The following is a 22,958-nucleotide window of genomic DNA, read 5'->3' as shown; positions in this document are numbered from 1 at the left end:
CTATTCCATATGTCACACGAATGAAATCATTTTTTTCGACTTTTACCTACTTTAGGGAGGTGCTGGGGGGCCGTGGATGGGGTCCAATTCAAAATATGATGTCATATTCGTATTCAGCGTCACCAAAAACACATTAAATCATGTGTCACACGAATGTAATCATTTTTTTCGACTTTTACCCCCTTTGGGAAGGTGCTGAAGGCCGTGTATGGGGTCCAATCAAAAATCTGACGTCATATTCGTGTTCAACGTCACCAAAAACATACAATTCAATATGTCACATGCCCCAAGTTTCTTTTTGAAAGTTTTGCCCAAAATTGGGGGTGGGGGTACTCCCCCTCAATTGAGAGATCCCATCTTGAAAATAAGATATTTCAAAAAAGCATCATCGAGACAATGTGAAAATAATGGAAGCCCCTCCACCCACCTCTGAGGGGAGGGGTGGTGGGACCAAACTGATTGCGGGTTTCTTACTTACTGGGTGGGTAGATATTGTAAAAAAAATTTGAGCGAAATCGAAAGACATGACATTCAAAATCGCCTTTTTTGGGTCGAATTGACATGGAATGACCCGGGTTCCTAAAGAGGGGGGCTCTAAAAGAAGGATTCCAAATTACGAATTTAGGGGGAGCCTTATTAAACTTTTTCATCTAGATAATCGAATATATACCTCAAAACATTACGTTTGGCGCAAATCGCAGGTTTCTAGCTTTCCAGGGATTCCCAAAATATCAAAATTACGAAAAATTGGAAAGTTGGATTTTATTGAGCTCAAAATTTGGTAGGATGAAGGTCTTTCAGATACTAATAAACTGTAAAAAGCTTTTTAGGGAGGTTCAAAGGGGTAAGTTCAAAATGGTGGTTCCGAAATTTTCCAAGAATTAACCCCCCCCCCCCCATTTCTGCTCACGAGGGTCGAAAATGGGGAAATCACCTCGCATAACGTTTATCGGGTTCAAACAGATATCTTACGCTAAAAAAGGTTTTGAAAATAATACTCAGTAGTTCCAAAAATAATTTTTTTATTCGCAGCTTTGGGAACCCCTGGATTTATTACAACATTTTAAGAATGGTCGAGTCGATAACTGGCCTGGGGCCAAAAAGTGGTCTTATCGGGGCTCCTCCTTTGGGTAAAACTTGAAAAAAAGTCTGGGGCATGTGATACATCGAATTGTGTGTTTTTAATGAATGATGCTGCTGAACACGAATATGACGTCAGATTTTTGATTGGACTCATCCACGGCCCCCCAACACCTCCCTAAATCGGGTAAAAGTACAAAAAAGTGGGAATTTTGGTGGAAATGGATTAAAACATTCTCAAACTATGTAGTATACATTTTGGTCAAACTTAGTGTAATACATTTGCATTCTCTAAAATATTTTTCTCAAAATTGGCGTTGATGTGAGACCCATAATATCTTTTTTCGGCCCAAAATTCCAAAATGAAAATTTCATCTCCTGAGAAAATTTTCACATACTTATTAAAAAAATCGAACTTTTGTGTGCGAGCTGTATATGAAAATTTTTTTAAATTTACGGAATCCTAGTTTGGAAATACCAATCCATTAGGTACAAGTATATCAAGTTCGCACAAAATTGATACTGGTTTGGGAACTTTTTATTTTACTTCCATCTATATATTCCAAAATAAAATTTTATTCTATAGGGTAGGTAAATTTTTACATGATAAAAAGTTTGAACTTTTATATACCTACGAGCTTTTGTGAAAAATTTTCCAAATTTAAGAAATCCTATTTTGGGTGTATTTATGATCATCACAGAAGTTGAACTGAAGGAGAACGTAGTAAAATCTCAGTTCCTCCCAAATTCCAAAAATTTATGTAAAGAGTAAACTTTCAGATAATGGAAAGTCTGAACTTTTATAATCGGCTTTCTTGTGGAAAATTTCGAAAACAGTTCGAATTTCGTTTTTGATTTAGGTACATAGGTGCAAATTTACATTAATTATAAAATTGGACTGAAGTTTTTATTGGAACGTCCTTGAAACTCAATTTCCAAAATAATTTTAAACCCAACCGTCAGTTTCTTCATTTCTAACCAAGAATTTTTTGTGTTGAAAATGATGCCACTCCCACATTTGTAATTGACACAGCATGTGCAAAAATATCATTTTTAATTTTTTTTTCTCAAAATTTTGAATTTTGGCTTTAAAAATTTTTGACGAATATATCAAAATTTCCTGATTTTCATGTTGGTATTACCTGGAGAAACTTTTCGGAAAATTTTCTTACCCCTACATCGAAAATTCATTTCAGAAATTGGGACAGAAAAAATGTCCATTTTTAGCAATAAGTATAGTGTTTTTTCAATGAAAATGTACCAAATACAGGGATTAGAACGTGAAAACATACATACGAGTATATTTCAACTGTATTGGATTTTTTATTTACATGTTTATTGAGGACCTGAGGGAGGGGCTACAATTTCAATATCTTGGTATTAATAATTTTTTTTTTAAGAGACCATCAAAACAATCGAGCAACATTTCCACGTTATAGTTTAGCATATTCAAGTCTTCAATTGTTCAACGCTAGCATTCAAATTTTTTTTCATCACGATTGTGTTTGCTTTAATTTCGAAAATGCCTCCTTTTTGAGGACAGTGAGGACACGTAATTCCTCTCCAGGGGCACCTACGGAAACAAACTATTTTCTGAGTGACTTTTAACTCAATACGAAGGTCTCTACTGAATTTGGTCAAAATCATTCGTCATTTTTCCCCTCGCAATTTGGTGTAATGTACCTACTTATCTGTCCAATGAAAAAGCATCAGATCTGATCACATCAGATTTTTTCTTCTGTTTTTCTAAAATACTACAGATCAGCTAAATTTCAACAGACCTGAGACCTGCTGAAAATGTTCAACTTCAAAAATAGGCCTAAATATGTATCTTCGTGATCGCAATTCATCTATATGATAGGTATCGATAAATATAGCGGTATTCAAAAAATCTAAAAATATAGACAAAACACTCATAAGAAAATATTCATACAAGTTTCATTCATTTTGTATTGTGTCAACTTTTCAATTACCTAGGTAACTTATTTTTAATAATTGTGTTATAGAAAATTCTCACATTGATGCCAACCACGACCAGAATATCAACTTAATACCTTATCTACGAACGGTAGATGAAGCACTTGACATAGGTTTGCTTAAATTTTTCGACTTCTTCATCATTTCCCAAACACCACCACAAAAACTGATCGATGGAACTGGAACATTCGCGATGAACATCATAATGATAGGAATCAAAATATCCATTCTTCTTCCAATGATCAATTACCAGCATTTTTATCCTTTTCAGCTTTCGTTGGGTTGAAACGAATGTTTCAACAAATTTCATAAATTCGTTCAACTGAACAGAGCATGGGCGTGGAATGCTGCACCGAGGAGGCTTAAACCATCGAATAACAGGTAGAGACAACACATGATTTTTTAAATTTCTAGCTAAATCAGTATTATTATAAGTATCGTTGATGAATTTATCAAGTTCGTTTGCTTTGCTGAGATGGTTTTCCGACAAAACAGGCTTCTTACGGAGAAAACTAAACTGTAGCAATTGCTGTTTGAAAAGTTTCGCTGGATCTTTGTTAGGACAACAAAAATCTACCAATTCATCCAGTTCTTTAAAATTGAGATTTCGTATTAGCTCTTTGCAGTGATGCTGTACACGTTCGCTTGTCACCATCACGTTTTGTTTATATTGGATAATTGCATCATCGTTTTCGAAACACATTTCCATTATTCGTTGCAAATCACGAAGGCTTCTTCTGAAGATGATATTATGCCAACGGTAATGCCAAAATGAGTACCTCTCTTCGAAAGTTGCACACGTAAGAATAGTAAAGAGTAAATCTGCAGAATGATCGCGATAAGTAACAACTGAATGTTCGAACTGCCGATCAAACTTGGATGATAATATGTTCTTAATTGCCGATCGTCTCAAATCCTGTGGAGCACTGTACCATATTTCATCGCATAATAATGATGAAATCTTATCATCGTGATTCTCAACCTTTACGTTATGGGTGCTGGGCCCATATTTACATATTTTTAAGACTAGTTCTGTAAAATCATCTTCCTTTATTATGTTTTTCATTCGCATCCAGGTTTGAAGTGCGAGCGTTTCATCATAAGAAGGTTTTAATAATAGATCACTCATCACACCCCAACCTGCATACACATTGACAAATTCACCGAGTTGATGATCATCGAATAGTGGTAAAATGTATCTTACCAATGTTTCCTTCTCGTCGTTTAAATAAAGTTGAATTGCTTTATGAATGTGGTTTTCGTAAGGTACACGTTTCCAAAAATATTCCAACGATGGTCCATTAGAAGACATGTGCCTATTAAACATTGTTTCATCGACGGTTTGGTTCCATGAGGTAGGTATCTTATTCAGCTCATTCCTCAAACAGCATATCCAATAATACAATTGAGGACAGTCGTCAAAATTAAAATTATTCAGGCCTATCTTTTTGCATACAGATGGCCAAATTCGTCTGATATCGTCTTCGAAAAAATACGTGCACGCAATTTTGAATTTCTTAGACTTACTCAATCTATCACAACGCATCATACGTTCGGCAGTCTTGAGGTAATCAATGGTGCCATTTCCGTAATCGCAGACAAAATCATTGAAGTCTTCCAAAATATAGTTTTGATGAAGGTAATGAGAAAAAAATACTCGTTTATAATGCTCCTCGAGCCAGTTCTCCATTGAACGTCTAAATTTTGAAAAGTATTTTTCGATTTTGTTATTAATCACTGTTGGTAAATCAGGAAAGGTTGTTTTTAATGAAATGCGTAGCTTCTTCGGATTGAATTTTTCCAATTCGTCATTCGTACGATAATAATTCATTTCACAGCGCCATATTTCCCGAGCAACGGTGATCGCTGATAATTCTTGTAGGGTTATCAGAGCAGGTTGAGTAGCATCAATCGTGTCACTTATGATTTCATCCATTTTGTGTTCTTCTTCCTACTCAACTGTAATTTGGACCTAAAATCGTAATCATGGCCGGAATCAATGATATGAGCTGAGTGAAAGGCAAATATTTAAAAAGCGTGAAGTTGACAAGCAAATAAGTTGAAAAATGAAATTTTGGTCCATATAAGTATGTACTTACTTACTTATTCATCTCGCACATTTAAATATACATAATTGAGTATAATATGAAAACATCTTGAAATTTGTCAACAATAAACTATAGCTTATTTATCACTATGCCAGGAAAATTATTCACAGCTAATCCACTCCAGATATTTATCTCGTATTTTAAAAAAACAAAAAAATGTTACTTTAGGAAAGAGCGCGATCTAAAGCCTTTCACAACTAAAATTTCAGGTACATAGATAGAGGTACCTAGGTAAATCGGTATTTCAATTTTTAGTGAATTTTCAAAAATCACAAAGCAGTGATTGTTTTGCAATTCGTGATTTTTTTTAAAAAATGCATCTCCGAACCAAATTCCATGATTTCCCGCCGGCTGGTCTACAACATTCGCCAAAATTTTTAATTTTCCAGTGTAGGCTGTGTAGGTATTTGAATAAGTAGGTAGATAAATAACAGTACGTTTAAGGCAACTTTTTTTTTCAACTTTTTTTTGTGTTTGGGTTGAAAATGGGCTTAATGGATAGTTTGGACCCGAAAACAAAAAATAGAAAGTTTTTAAAATTTGAGTTGTTTTTGTGGTCAAGACAGACTTGGATTTTTACGCAAAACAATACTGATGTCGCTACAGAGTACAAACGTCTCTCCTGACAACAAAAACAACTCAAATTGAAAAACCCCACTCTGTTTTTTGTTTTAGGATCTGAAGTATCGATTAAGCCCATTTTCAGCCCGAACACAAATATTTAGTTGCCTAGTGTAATCAAACATTACAAAAAACAGGCTTACTTAGAAATCGCATCAATGAATTAAACTCCTTGCTTTGGGGAGAGATCCAAAATTTTTGTAAAAATTGAAAATACGAAGGAGAGGGACTATTTACTTATTTAATACAATTTTTTTTATAAAAATGGGTCCAATCCAACGAGATTAGAACGCGGAAACATGAGAAATTAACATTCCTTCTCTCACAAATTTTAAAACAATGGCTCAAGTCTTGATTTCCAAGGAGGGGGGGAGGGGAGGTGATAAACTATTGAGTAGTGTTTTGGTGTTTTCGTAGTGAAAATATACTACCTAAATACAAGGATTAGGAAATTATGATGTTAAAACGTACACATTTTAAAATTCAAATGTTTTGAATTTTTTATTGCAATATATTTATTGTTTATTGAGGATTGACTGGGGGAACGGGCTACCATTTCAATTACTCGCACCTAGGAATAATTTTTTTTTTCACAATGACTCACGGTTCATTCCACGTCAATTGGACCAAGAAGTGGTAGGGGGGTTCGGCGATTTTTTTTGAAATTTTTCCTGTGGCAAGACCTTCCGAAGGGATGACCAATGGCGCAAATCGTAGCCCTGTAGCCCATTTTTAAAGGCAGCCAGGGGGGTGTCAAAGTTTTCAGTGAACCTAAAATATCATCCATTTCAGCAGTGGATTACTCGATAACCGCGATACCTACCAACATAGAACATTTTCCCATAGTTAGGGGTTATGAACGGCTTTTTGGTGATATCATAAAAATCAGTGTTGCCACTTTTTTCCGTACAAAAAATTAGCTCAAAAAGTTTCGAAACGTAGTTCTTATGACGAAGAAACCCTTTCACTCGATGAAATAAACTCCTCACAAAAAAATAAAAATTCGAAAAAATTCAATTTTCAATTTCAAACATCAAAAAAAAATTAAAACATTTATTCAGTTGTCTTATTTTAACCTCTTTCTAACGTATTTAATGAAAAAGTTGATAGAAATTACACTCACAACAAAAAAATAAAATTTCGTTCATTTTTTGAATCTTTTCGAATTTTGATTTTTTTGTGTGGAGTTCATTTCATCGAGTGAAAGAGTTTTTTCAACTTTTTCAACAGATACGTAAAAATAGGGGTCGAATGGGTCAACTTCACCTATCAAAACTTTTTTTCATGTTTTAAATCAAAAAATCGCACTTTTTCGCAAACTTTGAATTTTTTTAAATCAATTTTGCAACATGGTACCATCCCAATTTTTTAATATGTTGTTCAACATAAAAAGTTGTCCATAATATATTTTTTTCAGAATTTTTGAGAGTCGGAACGATATGAAAACTACGTTTTGAAACTTTTTGAGCTAATTTTTTGTACGAAAAAAAGTGGCAACACTGATTTTGATGATATTTCCAAAAAGCGTTTCAAAACCCCTAACTATGGAAAAATGTTTCATTTTGGTAGGTATCGCGGCTATCGAGTAATCCACTGCTGAAATGGATGATATTTTAGGTTCACTGAAAACTTTGACACCCCCTGGCTGCCTTTAAAAATGGGCTAGAGGGCTGCGATTTGCGCCATTGGTCATCCCTTCGGAAGGTCTTTCCACAGAAAAAATTTCAAAAAAATCGTCGAATCTCCCCACCACTTCTTGATCCAATTGACGTGGAATGACCTTCACGTTAAAAACTATCACAAAAAAATGTTTGCGAGTTATACCAATTAGACGGGTAGGTAGTTAATTTTATAAAATTCGCTGATGCTAGAGTGAAAATTTTGAATTTTCTTGACATTATCACGACTTCTTCAGATGGGTAAGATTGCCTGACTTTTCCCATTTTTCTGGATTGTCCAGATAATAATACCAAGAAACATGTTTCAAGCAACTGTTATTTATTTCAATCACCTCAATATTACCAACTTTACTATTTTTGACAATTATTACGAAATAAAAAGTTCTAATATTTCTTCATTCTATGTAAATTTTTACTGCTACCTAAAGTTTTATAATTTGCGTAATTTTCGTAAAATTTTGCTCAAATTAAGTATCAGTTCTTGGTTATTTTTATGTGATTGTTTTGAAGTCATTCTACGAGCAAGTTTCATGTTTTTAAACGCAATTTTTGCTAAATAAGTAAAAAGTTCACGATTTTTTGGCGATTTTTAGCATTTTTTCCAATGCTTCGATACAAAATACCATTCAATAAATCGTAAAATTTGACATATTAAGTATGTAATTTTCAGCAATATTTTTGCCACGTGACGCTCAACTGTGGCGAAACAGACGGAAACTCGCGATTATTGATATTTTAGTCGTGTTTACACAATCGAGTAAAACGTGGTTTAAAAAAACCTCAAATAATATCTACAATACGAGTAAGTACTCACCAATTATTCAACAGCCAGGAATACTTGAAATCGTTCACAATACTTCACTTGAAAATGTTGTTAACATTAATGATCGTCACATATGTACGTAGAAATGACAAAAAATAGTTCAAACAACACTTTCTCATACAAAAGTCACATTTATGCAGAAAGTACGAATACGTGATAAACCAAACCACGTTAAAAATAAAATGTATCTAACAATAACAAAAAGACCACACTAGATAGTACTAATGATGAAAAGACGTAGAAATACACCAGTTGACCATTATGTAGAATTGTAGATCTGGTTCAAGAGAATAATACCTGTGGAAGGGATATACATTGAAAAAGCTGTTTAGAGGGTGAGGGTTAAAGGGAAAGAAGTGGTATGATGTTGGACTGCGAGTCTAGAATGGTTAAGGGATGCAAGGCTAGCGACAACATTGTGTGTAGCTCAACTGTATGTTTTCATGTACAATTTAAGTTATTTTAAATATGTATAGGCACCAGCCACATTGTTTGGTTCATTGTCACCTAATCATTTTGAATAAAATTTCGTTTGCGAGTTGGTCACTTCATTTTTGGGCTGATATGAAAATTAATTTGTCAAAGATGTTGATTCAAAATTCCTTCTTAAAAAATTGATAAAAGGAGTACCTATAGTTTCAAAAAAATCTTGAGATTTATCTATTCGTACAATAATATCACGATGCCAGGAAAATGGTTCACCTAATCCTCTCCAGATATTTATCTCGCATTTAAAAGAACATAGAGCACGATCGATCTAAGATTTTAACAAAAAATCAGTTGAAGTACTTGATGTTTAGAAAAGAAGCAGATGCTTCGAATGAGTCACATGTGAGAGAAATTTTCATTGATATCTAATTACAAATACGTACGAGATAATCGTTCGTTATTATTTCCATCTTTTCAATGATTAACATGCAAGATTAGGCCTACCTATTTGGTTATCTCTGAAGAAGTCACGTTACAAAAGAAATATTTATTAGAAAAATATAGATTTTAATTTTCATAAAGTACACTCGTAACTTTAAGAATAAAACAGGGTGTCGCCACTCATTTCTGGAAATGATTTTCCCTGACTTTTCCAGGTTTTCCAGGCCAATTTTTCCATTTTCCCAGACCATTTTTTAAAATTTTCTATGCGTACCCCATACTTGAATTGAAGAAGTTTTTTTGGGGGGGGGAGAGGTGTAATTTTTTTCATAATTAAGCTTCTCTTCGAACTGGATACTTCTTTGGATATAAAAAACAACCTGCATCAAGTTTGGCCAATTGATACAATATTCATATGACTTATGATAATTGTTGTTTTCTTTTTTGGATCTTTGGAGGCCACAAAATGTGAAATTTGTCTATGTTAAAAGGAGAAACAAATTGGCCCGAGCGAAGCGAGGGCGAGAACTGTTGAAAATTTTCACTTCGAGATGCCTAAAAACGAGTTCAAGTATTTGTTTAAATGCGAGGAGTTTATTTTTTGGTTTTTAAATTTTAATACTGGAATGTTGTTTTTTTGAAGGAAGTTATTTTTGAAAAAGAAAAGAAAACTGGCTCGAGCGAAGCGAGGGCGAAAGCTTCTGAAAATTTGCGTTCCGAGAGGCATAAAAACGAGGTTTTTTAATGTGAGGACCAGTAGTTTTTTTGGCTTTCAAGATTTTAGAATTTAAATGATATTTTTTTTGAAGGAATTTGATTTTAAAAAAGAAAACAGGGCTAAGCGAGGGCGAAAGCTTTTGTAAATTTGTATTTCGAGATGCATAAGAACTATATTGGTTTTTTTCGTGAATAGTTCCTTTTTTGGCTTTAAAACTTGATTTTTATAATCTAGAAATTTTTATTTTGCTTCTAAAAAAGAAAAGAAAATTCGCTCGGGCTAAAGCTTTTGAAAATTTGTGTTTCGAGAAGTAAAAAATGATGTTTTCCTTTCATCACAGGTCTTCATCCAAAATTTGCAATTGATCATTTTTTCAAAATTCCATGGATTTTGCGTGAAAATTACGAAATCCCCTGACTTTTCTAGACCGACCGAATTCCCTGACTTTTCCAGGTTTTCCAGGTTTTCCAGGCTTGTGGACACCCTGATAAAAGTGGTCAAAAGTTCAATGCATACGAATACAATCATAGACTGTGAATAAAAATACAATTCTTAATTCAAATTTTCGTCTTTTTTTTCTTCTAAATCTTCCCCTCGTCTGGGTACAAGTTGTCAGATTTCAAGAGAAAATAATTCACAATTTATTGATTTTTTCGAATTTAACAAAATTCCTACCATATGCCCTCTTGATCTTCCACGTGAAAAATCAATTCATTCGAAGATTTTTCTCCTCTCTCGATCCCCGAAGCAATATTAGCTATCATACAGGGTGTCTGGTAAATGGATATCAATATTCAAATTTGGATATAACCGGATACGACTTTTAAAAAACGTTATGTGGAAAAGTTGCCTATTTTTGAAATTTAAGGGGTAACTGAGCGTTGAAAAAAAATAGAGAAAAATGTATTTTTGACTTCGAGAATGGGTGGTACTCTGGAAAATAAATTTTGTCATTATGAATTTTTGCCTAACTTTTAAATTGAAGGGGCTGGAAATATTTCAAAAGAAAAACTTGAGAAAAACTGTATGTACTTTGGAAAATAAACAAATTTTGTCATTATGAATTTTTGCCTAACTTTGAAATTGAAGGAGTCAGAAATATTTAAAAAGAAAATATTTCGAAAGAAACAAATATTTCTGGCCCCTCCAATTTCAAAGTTAGACAAAAATTCATCACGACAACATTTGTTTACTTCCTAAAACTACCCATTCCCAAAGTCAAAAATATACTACGTTTTTTTTTTTTATCAATATTGTTTTTTCAAAGCTCAGTTATTCCTTAAATACATATTAAAGACAGTCAACTTGTCCACAAAACGTTTTTTTTTCAAGTCATTCCCAGTTACATAAATACTTATGCAAATCTAAAGTTTTGATACCTTTTTCAAGAACCCCCGCCCTCTTATTCCAGAAAAAGTTTTTTTTAAATTTTTTATTTCTACGTCAGAATTCATCTACATACCTACATTCAATGAGGTAGGTATATATTTTTAGAAATTTAAAGAAGAGGAGACAAGTTCCCTTATTTCATCATTCAGGAAGGAGAGGGACTATTTAATACACATTTGATTGAAAAAAAATGGACCCAATCCAACGAGATTAAAACGTGAAAACATGAAAAATTAACGTTAAGGTGCATTCACTTATTTTTTTGGATTCCTTCAACTTCCTCTTTTTCATCATCATCACGTTTCAGCACGTTAATGAGAGAAGGGGGCGATCAAAAATACTTAATATAGGTACTTAGTGTTTTTCTAATGAAAATGCTCTTGATATTTCAAGAATTACAAGGTAAAAATTAAAATATTTTAGTTTTGTTTTAATTTTGTTCCCGAGTGTTTAAGCAGTGGCTCGAATCTTACTTTTCAACATGGCGAAGGGGGAATAGAGACGACAAAACTATTCGGTGGTGTTGAGTGCTTTTCTGATGAAAATGTAGGTAGATACTGATTAGGGTGTGAAAACGTACTCATTTCAAATTTAAAATGTTTGCAAGTTTTTATTACAAGTTTATTGAGGACTAACAGAAGGGCCTAATGCAATTTCAATGCCTAGGTTAGTAATAAAACTATTTTTCAATATTATAACTTGACTAAAAGTACAAATAAATAAGAGTTAGTTTCAAAAGAATTAAACAAAGTCTTCACATATCTATTGGAAGAGATCGTCAAAAAAATTCAGCAACATTTTTCCACGTTAGTTGAGCAAAATATTATTTTCTTGCTTGAATTTATCAACTTCCTCGTCGTTTCCCAAACACCACAACAATAAATCATTGAAAATAGGTTTATAAAACAGCATATCCCTACTCAGTCTACAAAATTTTTTCACACGATCAATTATACGCGTTTTCACCTGCCGCATTGCTTGTTCCGTTGGAACAAATGTTTCGAAAAATTTCGGAAATTCTTTCCAATCCCACTCTAACGTAGAGTAAATCCACTCGTGTAAATCGTGTTCGCTTGGGAGCAGAGACGCAAGAAATTGATTTTTGTAATCTGCAGCGAGATCACTATTTTCATAAGCATCGTCGATGAACTTGTCAAATTGTGTAGTGTCGCATTTATGAATCATAATCCGAATCCTAAGATGCAATTTTTCATCGAATGCATGTGATTGGAGCAATAATTGTTGTTTAAAATGTCTAGATGTTTCCGCGTTAGGACAACAAAAATCCACCAAATCATTTAATTTTTCAAAATCGAACTTCTTTAATAACTTGACACAGATTTCCCACACATGTTCACTTTTTAACATGACATTCTCTTTGTATTGAATAATTGCATCGCCGTTTTCGAAACACATCTCCATTATTTGCTGCAAATCTTCGGTATTTTTGCCTAGGATCAGATTATGCCAGCAGTTAGTCCAAAATGAGCTTCTCTCATCGAAAGTTGCACACTCGAGAATAGTTAACAGCAACTCTGAAGATTCATTGCCAGCTTCACTACGATAAGAAGTGAACAGCTTTAAGTTGGTTGATATGTTCTTGATGGCTGATTGTCTTAAATCATGCGGGGCATTGTGCCATAATTCACGACATAGACGTAACCAATTCTTGTGATCGTTATGAGCGTTTTCTATTTTTTTGGTGTACGATCGCGTGCTCTCAGTCTGAAGCATATCCACGACTAGTTTTGTGAAATTATCCTCATCCATAAGGTTTCTCATGCACATCCAGATTTCAAGTACAAACTCGTCTTCGAAATAACGTTTTCTCAACAGATCACAGATCAGATCGCAGCCTTTCGTGTTGACAAATTCGTAGAGCTGCTGGTAATCGAGTTTTGTTAAAATGAACCTAATAAAAAATTCATCTTTAAGCTGATAAAGTCGCTCAGCGCTTTGAATTTGGTTTTGGTAGGATATACGATTCCAAAAATATTCCAGCGATGGTCTATTATAAGGCATGTAACGATCAAACATTGCTTCATCGACAGACTGATGCTCCGAGGTAGGTATTTTATCCAGCTCGTTTCTGAGAAAGCAAATCCAGTAATATAGCTGAGGGCAATTGCCTAACTCAATATTATTCGGACCCACCTTTTTGCACACGAATGGCCAAATTCGTCTGATATCGTTTTCGAAGAAATACGTGCACGCTATTTTAAATTTCTTGGCCTTACTCAATCTATCACAACGCATCATACGTTCCGCAGTCTTGATGTAATCAACAGTACCATTGCTGTAATCGCACACAAAATCATCGAAATCTTCCAAAACATAGTTCTGATGGCAGTAATGATTAAAGAACACTCTTTTGTAATGCTGCTCGAGCCAATTTTCCATCGAAAGGCCAAATTTTGTTACATACTTCTCTATCACGTTATCAATCGCAGTAGGTAAATCGCGAAATTTTGACTTTAACGAAGTGCTGAGTTTTTTCGGAGTGAGTTTTTCCAATTCGTTATTCGTACGATAATTATTCACTTCGCAGCGCCATATTTCCCGAGCAACGGTGATCGCTGATAATTCTTGCAGGCTTATCAGAGCAGGTTGAGTAGCATCAGTCATGTCACATATCATTTCATCCATTTCCAGTTTTTCACTCGGCTCAACTGTAATTCGGACCTAGAATCGTAATTATGGAATCAATGCTATGCGTTGTGTGAAAGGCAAACATTTGCACGAGACTTGAACGGGAAAACATGAAAAATTAGAGTTCTTGCTCTCACAAATGTTAAAGCAATGGCTCACGTCTTACTTTCAAAGGAGGGGGGAAGGGGAGGAGAAAATACTATCGAGTAGTGTTTGGTGAAAATATACCTAATACCTAATAAATACAATATGTACAAGGATTAGGATGTTAAAACGTACACATTTCGAAATTCAGGGGAACGGGCTAATATTTCAGTTACTCGCAGCCAGGTAAAAATCTTTTTTTTTTTCATAATCACTCACGTTAAAAACTTATCACAATAAAAAATGTTTGCGAGTTATATCCAATTAGATCGGTAGGTAGTTAATTTTATAAAATTCCCTGTCCTTATAGTGAAAATTTTGAATTTCCTGGACATTACTATGACTTCTTCAGAAGGGTGAAATTCCCTTACTTTTCGCATTTTTTTGGATTGTCCAGATGCACCCGGAAAATGTTTCAAGCATTTGTATTTCAATCATGTACCTCAATTTTACCAACTTTATCACTTTCGACAATTCTTACGAGAGTCATTCCACATCAATTCGACCAAGAAGTGGTAGGGGGTTCCGCGATTTTTTTGAAATTTTTCCTGCCGAAAGACCTTTCGAAGGAATGACCAATGACGCAAATCGCAGCCCTCTAGCCCATTTTTAAAGGCAGCCAAGGGGTGTCAAAGTTTTCAGGGAACCTGAAATATCATCCATTTCAGCAGTGGATTACTCGATGACTGCGATACCTACCAAAATGGAACTTTTTCTTATAGTTATAGGTATTGAATGGCTTTTTGGTGATATCATAAAAATCAGTGTTGTCGCTTTTTTTCGTACAAAGAATTAGCTGAAAAAGTTTCAAAACGTAGTTTTCATAAAAGATATTATATTATGGACAACATTTTCACGCTGAGTAACATCAAAAAATTGGATTGGCATTACTTCATAAAGTCGATTTTAAAAAATTTTAAGTTTGCGAAAAAATGCGATTTTTGGATTTAAAACATGAAAAAAAGTTTTGATAGGTGAAGTTGACCCATTTAACCCCTATTTTTACGCATCTGTTGAAATAGTTGAAAACCCCTTTTCACTCCATGAAATGAACTCCTCACAAAAAAAATTAAAATTTAAAATGATTCAAAAAATAATTTTTTTTTGTGAGTGGGTCATTCCACGTCAATTGGACCAAAAAGTGGTAGGTGGGTTCGGCGATTTTTTTGAAATTTTTCCTGTGGAAAGACCTTCCGAAGGAATGATCAATGGCGCAAATCGCAGCCCTCCAGCCCATTTTTAACGGCAGCCAGGGGGTGTCAAAGTTTTCAGTGAACCTAAAATATCATCCATTTCAGCAGTGGATTGTTCGATAACCGCGATACCTACCAAAATGGAACTTCTTCCCATAGTTAGAGGTTTTGAAAGGCTTTTTGGTGATATCATAAAAATCAGTGTTGCCACTTTTTTTCGTACAAAAAATTAGCTCAAAAAATTTCAAAACGTAGGTTTCATATCGTTCCGACTCTCAAAAATTCTGAAAAAAATATATTATGGACAATTGTTCATGCTGAACAACATATTAAAAAATTGGGATGGTAACTTGTAACAAAGTCAATTTAAAAAATTCAAACTTTGCAAAAAAATGCGATTTTTTGATTTGAAACATGAAAAAAAGTTTTGATTGGCAAAGTTGATCTATTTGACCCCTATTTTTACGTATCTGTTGAAAAAGTTGAAAAAACCCCTTCACTCGGTGAAATTAACTCATCACAAAAAAATCAAAATTCAAAAAAAGCAAATTTTATTTTTTTTGCTGTGAGTGAGATTTTTATTAACTTTTTCATAAAATACGTCAGAATGTGGTCAAAATAAGACAACTGAATACATTTAAACTTTTTTTGATGTTTGAAATTGAAAATTGAATTTTTTTGAATTTTGATTTTTTTGTGATGACTTCATTTTATTGAGTGAAAGGGGTTTTTTCAACTTTTTTAACAGATACGCAAAAATAGGGGTCAAATGGGTCAACTTTACCAATCAAAACTTTTTTTCATGTTTTAAATCAAAAAATCGCATTTTTTCGCAAAGTTTAAATTTTTTTAAATCGACTTTGTTACAAGTTACCATCCCAATTTTTTAATATGTTGTTCAGCATGAGCAGTTGTCCATAATATATTTTTTTCAGAATTTTTGAGAGTCGGAACGATATGAAACCTACGTTTTGAAATTTTTTGAGCTAATTTTTTGTACGAAAAAAAGTGGCAACACTGATTTTTATGATATCACCAAAAAGCCTTTCAAAACCTCTAACTATGGGAAGAAGTTCCATTTTGGTAGGTATCGCGGTTATCGAACAATCCACTGCTGAAATGGATGATATTTTAGGTTCACTGAAAACTTTGACACCCCCTGGCTGCCTTTAAAAATGGGCTAGAGGGCTGCGATTTGCGTCATTGGCCATCCCTTCAAAAGGTCTTTCCGCAGGAAAAATTTCAAAAAAATCGCCGAACCCACCTACCACTTTTTGGTCCAATTGACGTGGAATGACCCGAGTGTAATTTTTGTGAAATACGTCAGAAAGAGGTCAAAACAAGACAACTGAATAAATTCAAACTTTTTTCGACGTTTGAAATTGAAAATTGAATTTTTCTGAATTTTGGTTTTTTTGTGAGTAGTTTATTTCATTGAGCAAAAGGGGTTTTTCGGCCACAGTATAGGAAAGATTGGAGAAATCATGTCAAAAGGATGGAGGAAACAAGATCACCGAAACAGGTCCTTCAATATACATACACCAACGGGGAAGGGAAGCAGAGGGAGACCAAGGAGGAAACTCACAGATAACTCAGGCTCATCCTCAACAGGTTCCACACCGCAGCAGACAGGCCAACAGGCCTACCGCGTATAAGGAAACGACGACGACGAAAAGGGTTTTTCAACTTTTTCAACAGATACATAAAAATAGTGTTCAAATGGGTCAACTTCACCAATCAAAACTTTTTTTCGTGTTTTAAATCAAAAAATCGCATTTCTTCGCAAACTTTGAATTTTTTTAAATCGACTTGGCGACATATTGCCATACCAATTTTTTAATATGTTGTTCAGCATGAAAAGTTGTCCTTTTAATATATTTTTTTCAGAATTTTTGAGAGTAGGAACGATACAAAAACTACGCTTTGAAACTTTTTGAGCTAATTTTTTGTACGAAAAAAAGAGGCAACACTGATTTTTATGATATCACCAAGAAGCCTTTTAAAACCCTCAACTACATATTGGAAAAAGTTTAATTTTAATAGGTATCGTGGTTATCGAGTAATTCACTGCTGAAATGGATGATATTTCAAGTTCACTGAAAACTTTGACACCCCCTAGCAGCTTTTAAAAAAGGGCTAGAGGGCTGCGAGTTGTGCCATTGTTCATCCCTTCGGAAGGTCTACCCACAGGAAAAATTTCAAAAAAATTGCCGAACCCCCCTACCACTTCTTGGTCGAATTGTCGTGGAATGACCCACGAAGTAAAAATTTATATTTTCTTCATTCTCATTTTTCTTGTTTAATTTCAGCAAAATTTCATTCAACAGATAAACCAAGGTAACTTATTTTCACTGCTACCTAAAATTTTATAATTCGCGTAATTTACACAAAATTTTGCTCAAATTATCAGTTCTTGGTTATTTTTTATAGGTTTGAAGTTATTCTAGCAAGTTTAAAAAACGTAGCTTAGAAAAACTTTAAATAGGTAATACATATCTAAATAAGTACTCACCAATTATTCAACAGCCAGGAAGACTTGAAATCGTTCACTATATGTCACCTGAAAATTTTGTTAACATTAATTATTGTCTTATAATGTAGGTACATAGAAATGACAAAAAATAGTTCAAACAACATTTTCTCATACAACATTTATGCAGAAAGAACAAAGAACGAACATGTGATAAACCAAACCACGTTAAAATGTATCTAACAATAAAAAAAAGACCACGCTAGTTAGTACTAATGATGAAAAGACATAGAAATACACAAGTACATATGTAGAATTGTAGATCTGGTTCAAGAGAATAATACCTGTGAAAGGGATGAAAGATACATTAAAAAAGCTGTTTAGTTGGTGAGGGTGAAAGGGAAAGAAGTGGTTGATGTTGGACTGCGAGTCTTGTCCCCTCTCCCTTAAAATTCTAAAAACACTTCTTACCTATCTCATTGAATGTAGGTAAGTAGATGAATTCTGACACAGAAATAAAAAATTAAAAAAAACGTTTACCGGAATACGAGGGGGCGGGGGTTCTTGAAAAAGGGATCAAAACTTCAGATTTACATAGTTATGTAACTGGGTACGACTTGAAAAAACGTTATGTGGAAAAGTTGCCTATCTTTAATATTTAGGAGGCAACTGAGCGTTCAAAAGATTTGAAATTAAAGGAGTTGGAAATATTTCGAGAGAAACAAATATTTCTGACCCCTTCAATTTCAAAGCTGTGCAAAAATTCATAATGACAAAATTTGTTTATTTTCCCGAGTACTGCTCATTCTCAAGGTCAAAAATGGACTACGTTTTTATCAATATTGTTTTTTCAAAGCTCAGTTGAGGAGCACAGGGAAAGAACGATGTAACTTGTTTCTTGCGCGTTAGGTTTAAAATGCTCTCAATGTATTCTGATAACTCGTGAATGATATTTTTATGCTCAGAATTGTTCTAATAGACTTTGGGAATATATCTGAGACATTATACTTTCAAACTGAGAAATATTTCAATCTTTAAAACGCTCTCCTGTAAAGTTTGCAAAATACCAGTTACATCGTTCTTTCCCTGTACCCTTCAGTTGTCCCTTAAATATTAAAGATAGGCAACTTGTCCACAAAACGTTTTTTTCTAAGTCATTCCCAGTTGGGTAATTCTCAGAAAAAAGGTCAATTTTAATGTGCATAATTTTGAAAAATAAAAATCACTTTTTTGGAAAATTTCAAGTGAGAATCATTTGTATAGGTGTCCCAGATCCCTGTTCTAGTGTTGGCCTCAATTCAATCCCCCCACTGTGGACCCCGGCCCCCCTAAAACAGCGATAATTACGATTCGACCCTCATCGATGTGTAATGTATGTCGATTGATATGTTTTCGAGGTCGTAGAATTCGAATCTGGAGTTATTTTTTATGTAGAGGTGGAGGGGGAGGCGTGGGGAGGGGGAAAATGTCAAATTTTGCTTATATTATCGTGTAATATGTCAATTTATGTTTTTCAGGCTGCAGAGTTCGAATCTGGACTTATTTTTATGGTAGGGGTAGTGGTGAGGTGAGGGGAGGGAGAAAATGTCAAATTTTGCTTGTTTTATCGTGTAATATGTCGACTAGCGGGATAAAAGTACAGCTGTCTGAAATTTGGCCAAGTCGAAGGACAAATGGGCGCTGGACAAGCCGAAGGACAATCTCAACGTTTTTTCGTTTCTAGCCTTACCTACTGGACATTATTCGATTTTTAACACGTAATAAATGTGTACTTATCATGTAGAATAACTTCCCTTTCTCAATTATCGTTTTTGGCGGGTTCATCAGGGTAAATAAAAAGGCAAGCCGAAGGACACCAATTTTGCGAAATATCATATTTTCAGAGACAAGTACGATCAGAACGAGCCATTGCGTAGGTTATGAGAATAACATTGCGGGGTAACATTTTTATGAAGACAGTGAACCAGTGCAGCCACTCGCCAGAAAAAAATATTGGATTGGGAAGCTAGCAAAAATAATTGAAAATTGCTCTAGAATTTGCGCAAAAAGTGTGTGACAGTTTTCAAATGTGAAATGTCAGCTTCCTATGGACTTATTGCAATTGCGATTTGCACAATAATGGACCTTCGTGTTATATGATAATGAGAACGTGCCAATTTTTCCCCAAAAAAATGAAGTTCATGACACTTTATAACATTCATTTTCAAAAACATGGTGTGTGACAGCCAAGTCGAAGGACATTTGGGGTATAAAATCGAATGTACACCAATGAAAGGAGGGGCTAAAAATTTCAATACCATATGTGAAATGTGTGGGGGATGATCCTTGAATGGACCAAAAAAAAAAAAAAAAAATTCATGCTAAAACCTTTGAGAAATTTGCCATGTACACGATTTTTACCTTTTTCTGAGAATTACCCATGTTACACAAATACTTATGCAAATCTGAAGTTTTGATCCCTTTTTCAAGAACCCCCGCCCTCTTATTCCGGAAAAGTTTTTTTTTTAATTTTTTATTTCTATGTCAGAATTTATCTACATACCTACCTACATTCAAGGAGGTAGGTATATATTTTTAGAAATTTAAAGAAGAGGAGACAAGTTCCCTTATTTCATCATTCAGGAAGGAGAGGAACTATTTAATACACATTTGATTGAAAAAAATGGACCCAATCCAACGAAATTAAAACGTGAAAATATGAAAAATTAACATTAAGGTCCATTCACTTATTTTTTTGGATTCCCTCAACTTCCTCTTTTTCATCATCATCACGTTTCAGCACGTTGAGAGAAGGGGACGATCAAAAATACTAAATATAGGTACTTGGTGTTTTTGTAATGAAAATGCACCTGATATTTCAAGAATTACAAGGTAAAAATTTGAATATTTTAGTTTTGTTTCAATTTTGTTCCCCAGTGTTTAAGCAGTGGCTCGAATCTTACTTTTCAATGGCGAAGGGGGAAGAGAAACGACTAAACTATTCGGTAGTGTTGAGTGTTTTTCTGATGAAAATGTAGGTAGGTACTGATTAGGGTGTGAAAACGTAGTTACTCATTTCAAAAAAATTTAAAATGTTTGCAAGTTTTTATTACGTGTTTATTTAGGACTAACAGAGGGGCCTATGTAATTACAATGCCTAGGTAATAAAACTATTTTTCAATATAATAACTTAACTAAAAACATTCACAAAACAATGCTGGCGAGTAAGTACAAATAAATAAGTTAGTTTCAAAAGAATTTTAAAAAGTTTTCACATATCTATTGGAAGAGATCGTCGAGAAAATTGAGCAACATTTTTCCACGTTAGTTGAGCAAAATATTGTTTTCTTGCTGGAATTTTTCAACTTCCCCATCGTTTCCCAAACACCACAACAATAAATCATCGAAAATAGGTTTATAAAACAGCCCATCCCAACGCAGTCTAGAAAAATTTTTGACGCTATCAATTATACGCATTTTCACCCGCCGCATTGCTTGTTCCGTTGGAACAAATGTTTCAAAAAGTATCGGAAATTCTTTCCAATTGCACTGTAACGTACAGTGAATCCACTCGTGTAAATCGTGTTCGCTTGCGAGCAGAGACGCGAGAAACCGATATTTGTAATCTGCAGCGAGATCACTATTTTCATAAGCATCGTTGATGAACTTAACAAATTGTGTTGTGTCGGATTTACGACAAATAAGCCAACTCCTAAGATAACATTTGTCATCGAATGCATTTGATTGGAGCAATAATTGTTGTTTAAAATGTCTAGGTGTTTCCGCGTTAGGACAGCAAAAATCCACCAAATCATTTAATTTTTTAAAATCGAACTTCTTTATTACCTCGACAAAGAGATTCCATACATATTCACTCGGTGACATGACTTCCTCTTTGAATTGAATAATTGCATCGCCGTTTTCGAAACACATCTCCATTATTTGCTGCAAATCTTCGACATTTTTGCCTAGGATCAGATTACGCCAGCAGTTGGTCCAAAATGACCTTCTCTCATCGAAAGTCGCACATTCGAGAATAGTTAACAGCAACTCTGAAGATTCATTGCCAGCTGTACTACGATAAGAAGTGAACAGCTTTAAGTAGGTTGATATGTTCTTGATGGCTGATTGTCTCAAATCATGCGGAGCACTGTGCCATAATTCACGACATAGACATAACCAATTCTTATGATCGTTTTTTTCTTCGGTGTATGGGCGCGTGCTCTCAGTCTGAAGCATATCCACGACTAGTTTTGTGAAATTACCCTTATTCATAACGTTTCTCATGCACATCCAGACTTCAAGTACAAACTCGGCTTCGAAATAACGTTTTCTTAACAGATCACAGATCAGATCGCAGCCTTTCATGTTGACAAATTCATAGAGCTGCTGGTAATCGAGTTTTGTTAAAATGAACCGAATATAAAATTCATCTTTAAGCTGAACAAGTCGCGCAGCGCTATGAATTTGGTTTTGGTAGGACATACGATTCCAAAAATATTCCAGCGATGGTCTATTATAAGGCATGTAACGATCAAACATTGCTTCATCGACAGACTGATGCTCCGAGGTGGGTATTTTATGCAGCTCATTTCTGAGACAGAAAATCCAATAATATATCTGAGGACAATTGTCAAATTCAATATTATGCGGACCCACCTTTTTGCACACGAATGGCCAAATTCGTCTGATATCGTCTTCGAAGAAATACGTGCACGCTATTTTAAATTTCTCGACATCGCCGAATTTATTGCAACGCATCATACGTTCGGCTGTCTTGACATAATCAATAGTGCCGTTGTAATCGCAAACAAAATCATCGAAGTCTTGCAAAACATAATTCAGATGGCCGTAATGAAAAATGAATACTCTATAGTAATGCTGCTCGAGCCAATTTTCCATCGAAAGACAAAACTTTGTTACATATTTCTCTATCGTACTATCAATCGTGGTAGGTAAATCGGGAACTTTTGACTTGAATGAGATGCGTAGCTTTTTCGGAGTGAGTTTTTCCAATTCGTTATTCGTACGACAATTATTCACTTCGCAGCGCCATATTTCCCGAGCAACGGTGATAGCTGATAATTCTTGCAGGGTTATCAGAGCAGGTAGGTTAACACCATTTATGTCACATATCATTTGATCCATCTCCAGTTCTTCACTCTGCACAACTGTAGATAATTCGGACCTAGAATCGTAATTATGGAATCAATGCTATGCGCTGAGTGAAAAGCAAATATTTTAATAACATGAAGTTG

General features: G+C 34.4%; 2 protein-coding genes across 9 annotated transcripts in view; both read right to left on the bottom strand.

Moving 5' to 3' along the window:
• LOC135848258 (uncharacterized) overlaps nt 1-8,542 on the bottom strand; it is a 35,392-nt gene extending 26,850 nt beyond the window's left edge. For 3 of the 4 annotated variants that reach the window (XM_065368123.1, XM_065368126.1, XM_065368125.1), the window contains exon 1: nt 8,280-8,542. Coding sequence is in view for 1 of the 4 variants with exons in the window: in XM_065368124.1 (XP_065224196.1) it covers nt 3,140-4,993 (1,854 nt within the window). In the remaining 3 variants the exon portion in view is untranslated. Of the gene's footprint in view, nt 1-2,917; nt 5,030-8,279 lie in introns of those variants that run through there. The other variant, XM_065368124.1, reaches the window with a different exon arrangement.
• Nucleotides 8,543-11,855: 3,313 nt separating this feature from the next.
• The window catches only part of LOC135848260 (uncharacterized), a 28,815-nt gene continuing 17,712 nt past the window's right edge, over nt 11,856-22,958 (bottom strand). For 4 of the 5 annotated variants that reach the window (XM_065368127.1, XM_065368129.1, XM_065368131.1 and 1 more), the window contains 2 exons: nt 17,764-17,811; nt 11,856-13,947 (listed from right to left, as the gene is read on the bottom strand). In XM_065368127.1, the coding sequence (XP_065224199.1) occupies nt 12,073-13,911 (1,839 nt within the window). In that variant the 5' untranslated portion in view covers nt 13,912-13,947; nt 17,764-17,811 and the 3' untranslated portion in view covers nt 11,856-12,072. Of the gene's footprint in view, nt 13,948-17,763; nt 17,812-20,804; nt 22,889-22,958 lie in introns of those variants that run through there. The other variant, XM_065368133.1, reaches the window with a different exon arrangement.

Source organism: Planococcus citri, chromosome 5 (genome assembly GCF_950023065.1).
Source record: "Planococcus citri chromosome 5, ihPlaCitr1.1, whole genome shotgun sequence".
Classification (NCBI taxonomy): domain Eukaryota; kingdom Metazoa; phylum Arthropoda; class Insecta; order Hemiptera; family Pseudococcidae; genus Planococcus; species Planococcus citri.
This window is presented reverse-complemented; position numbering and strand designations above follow the sequence as displayed.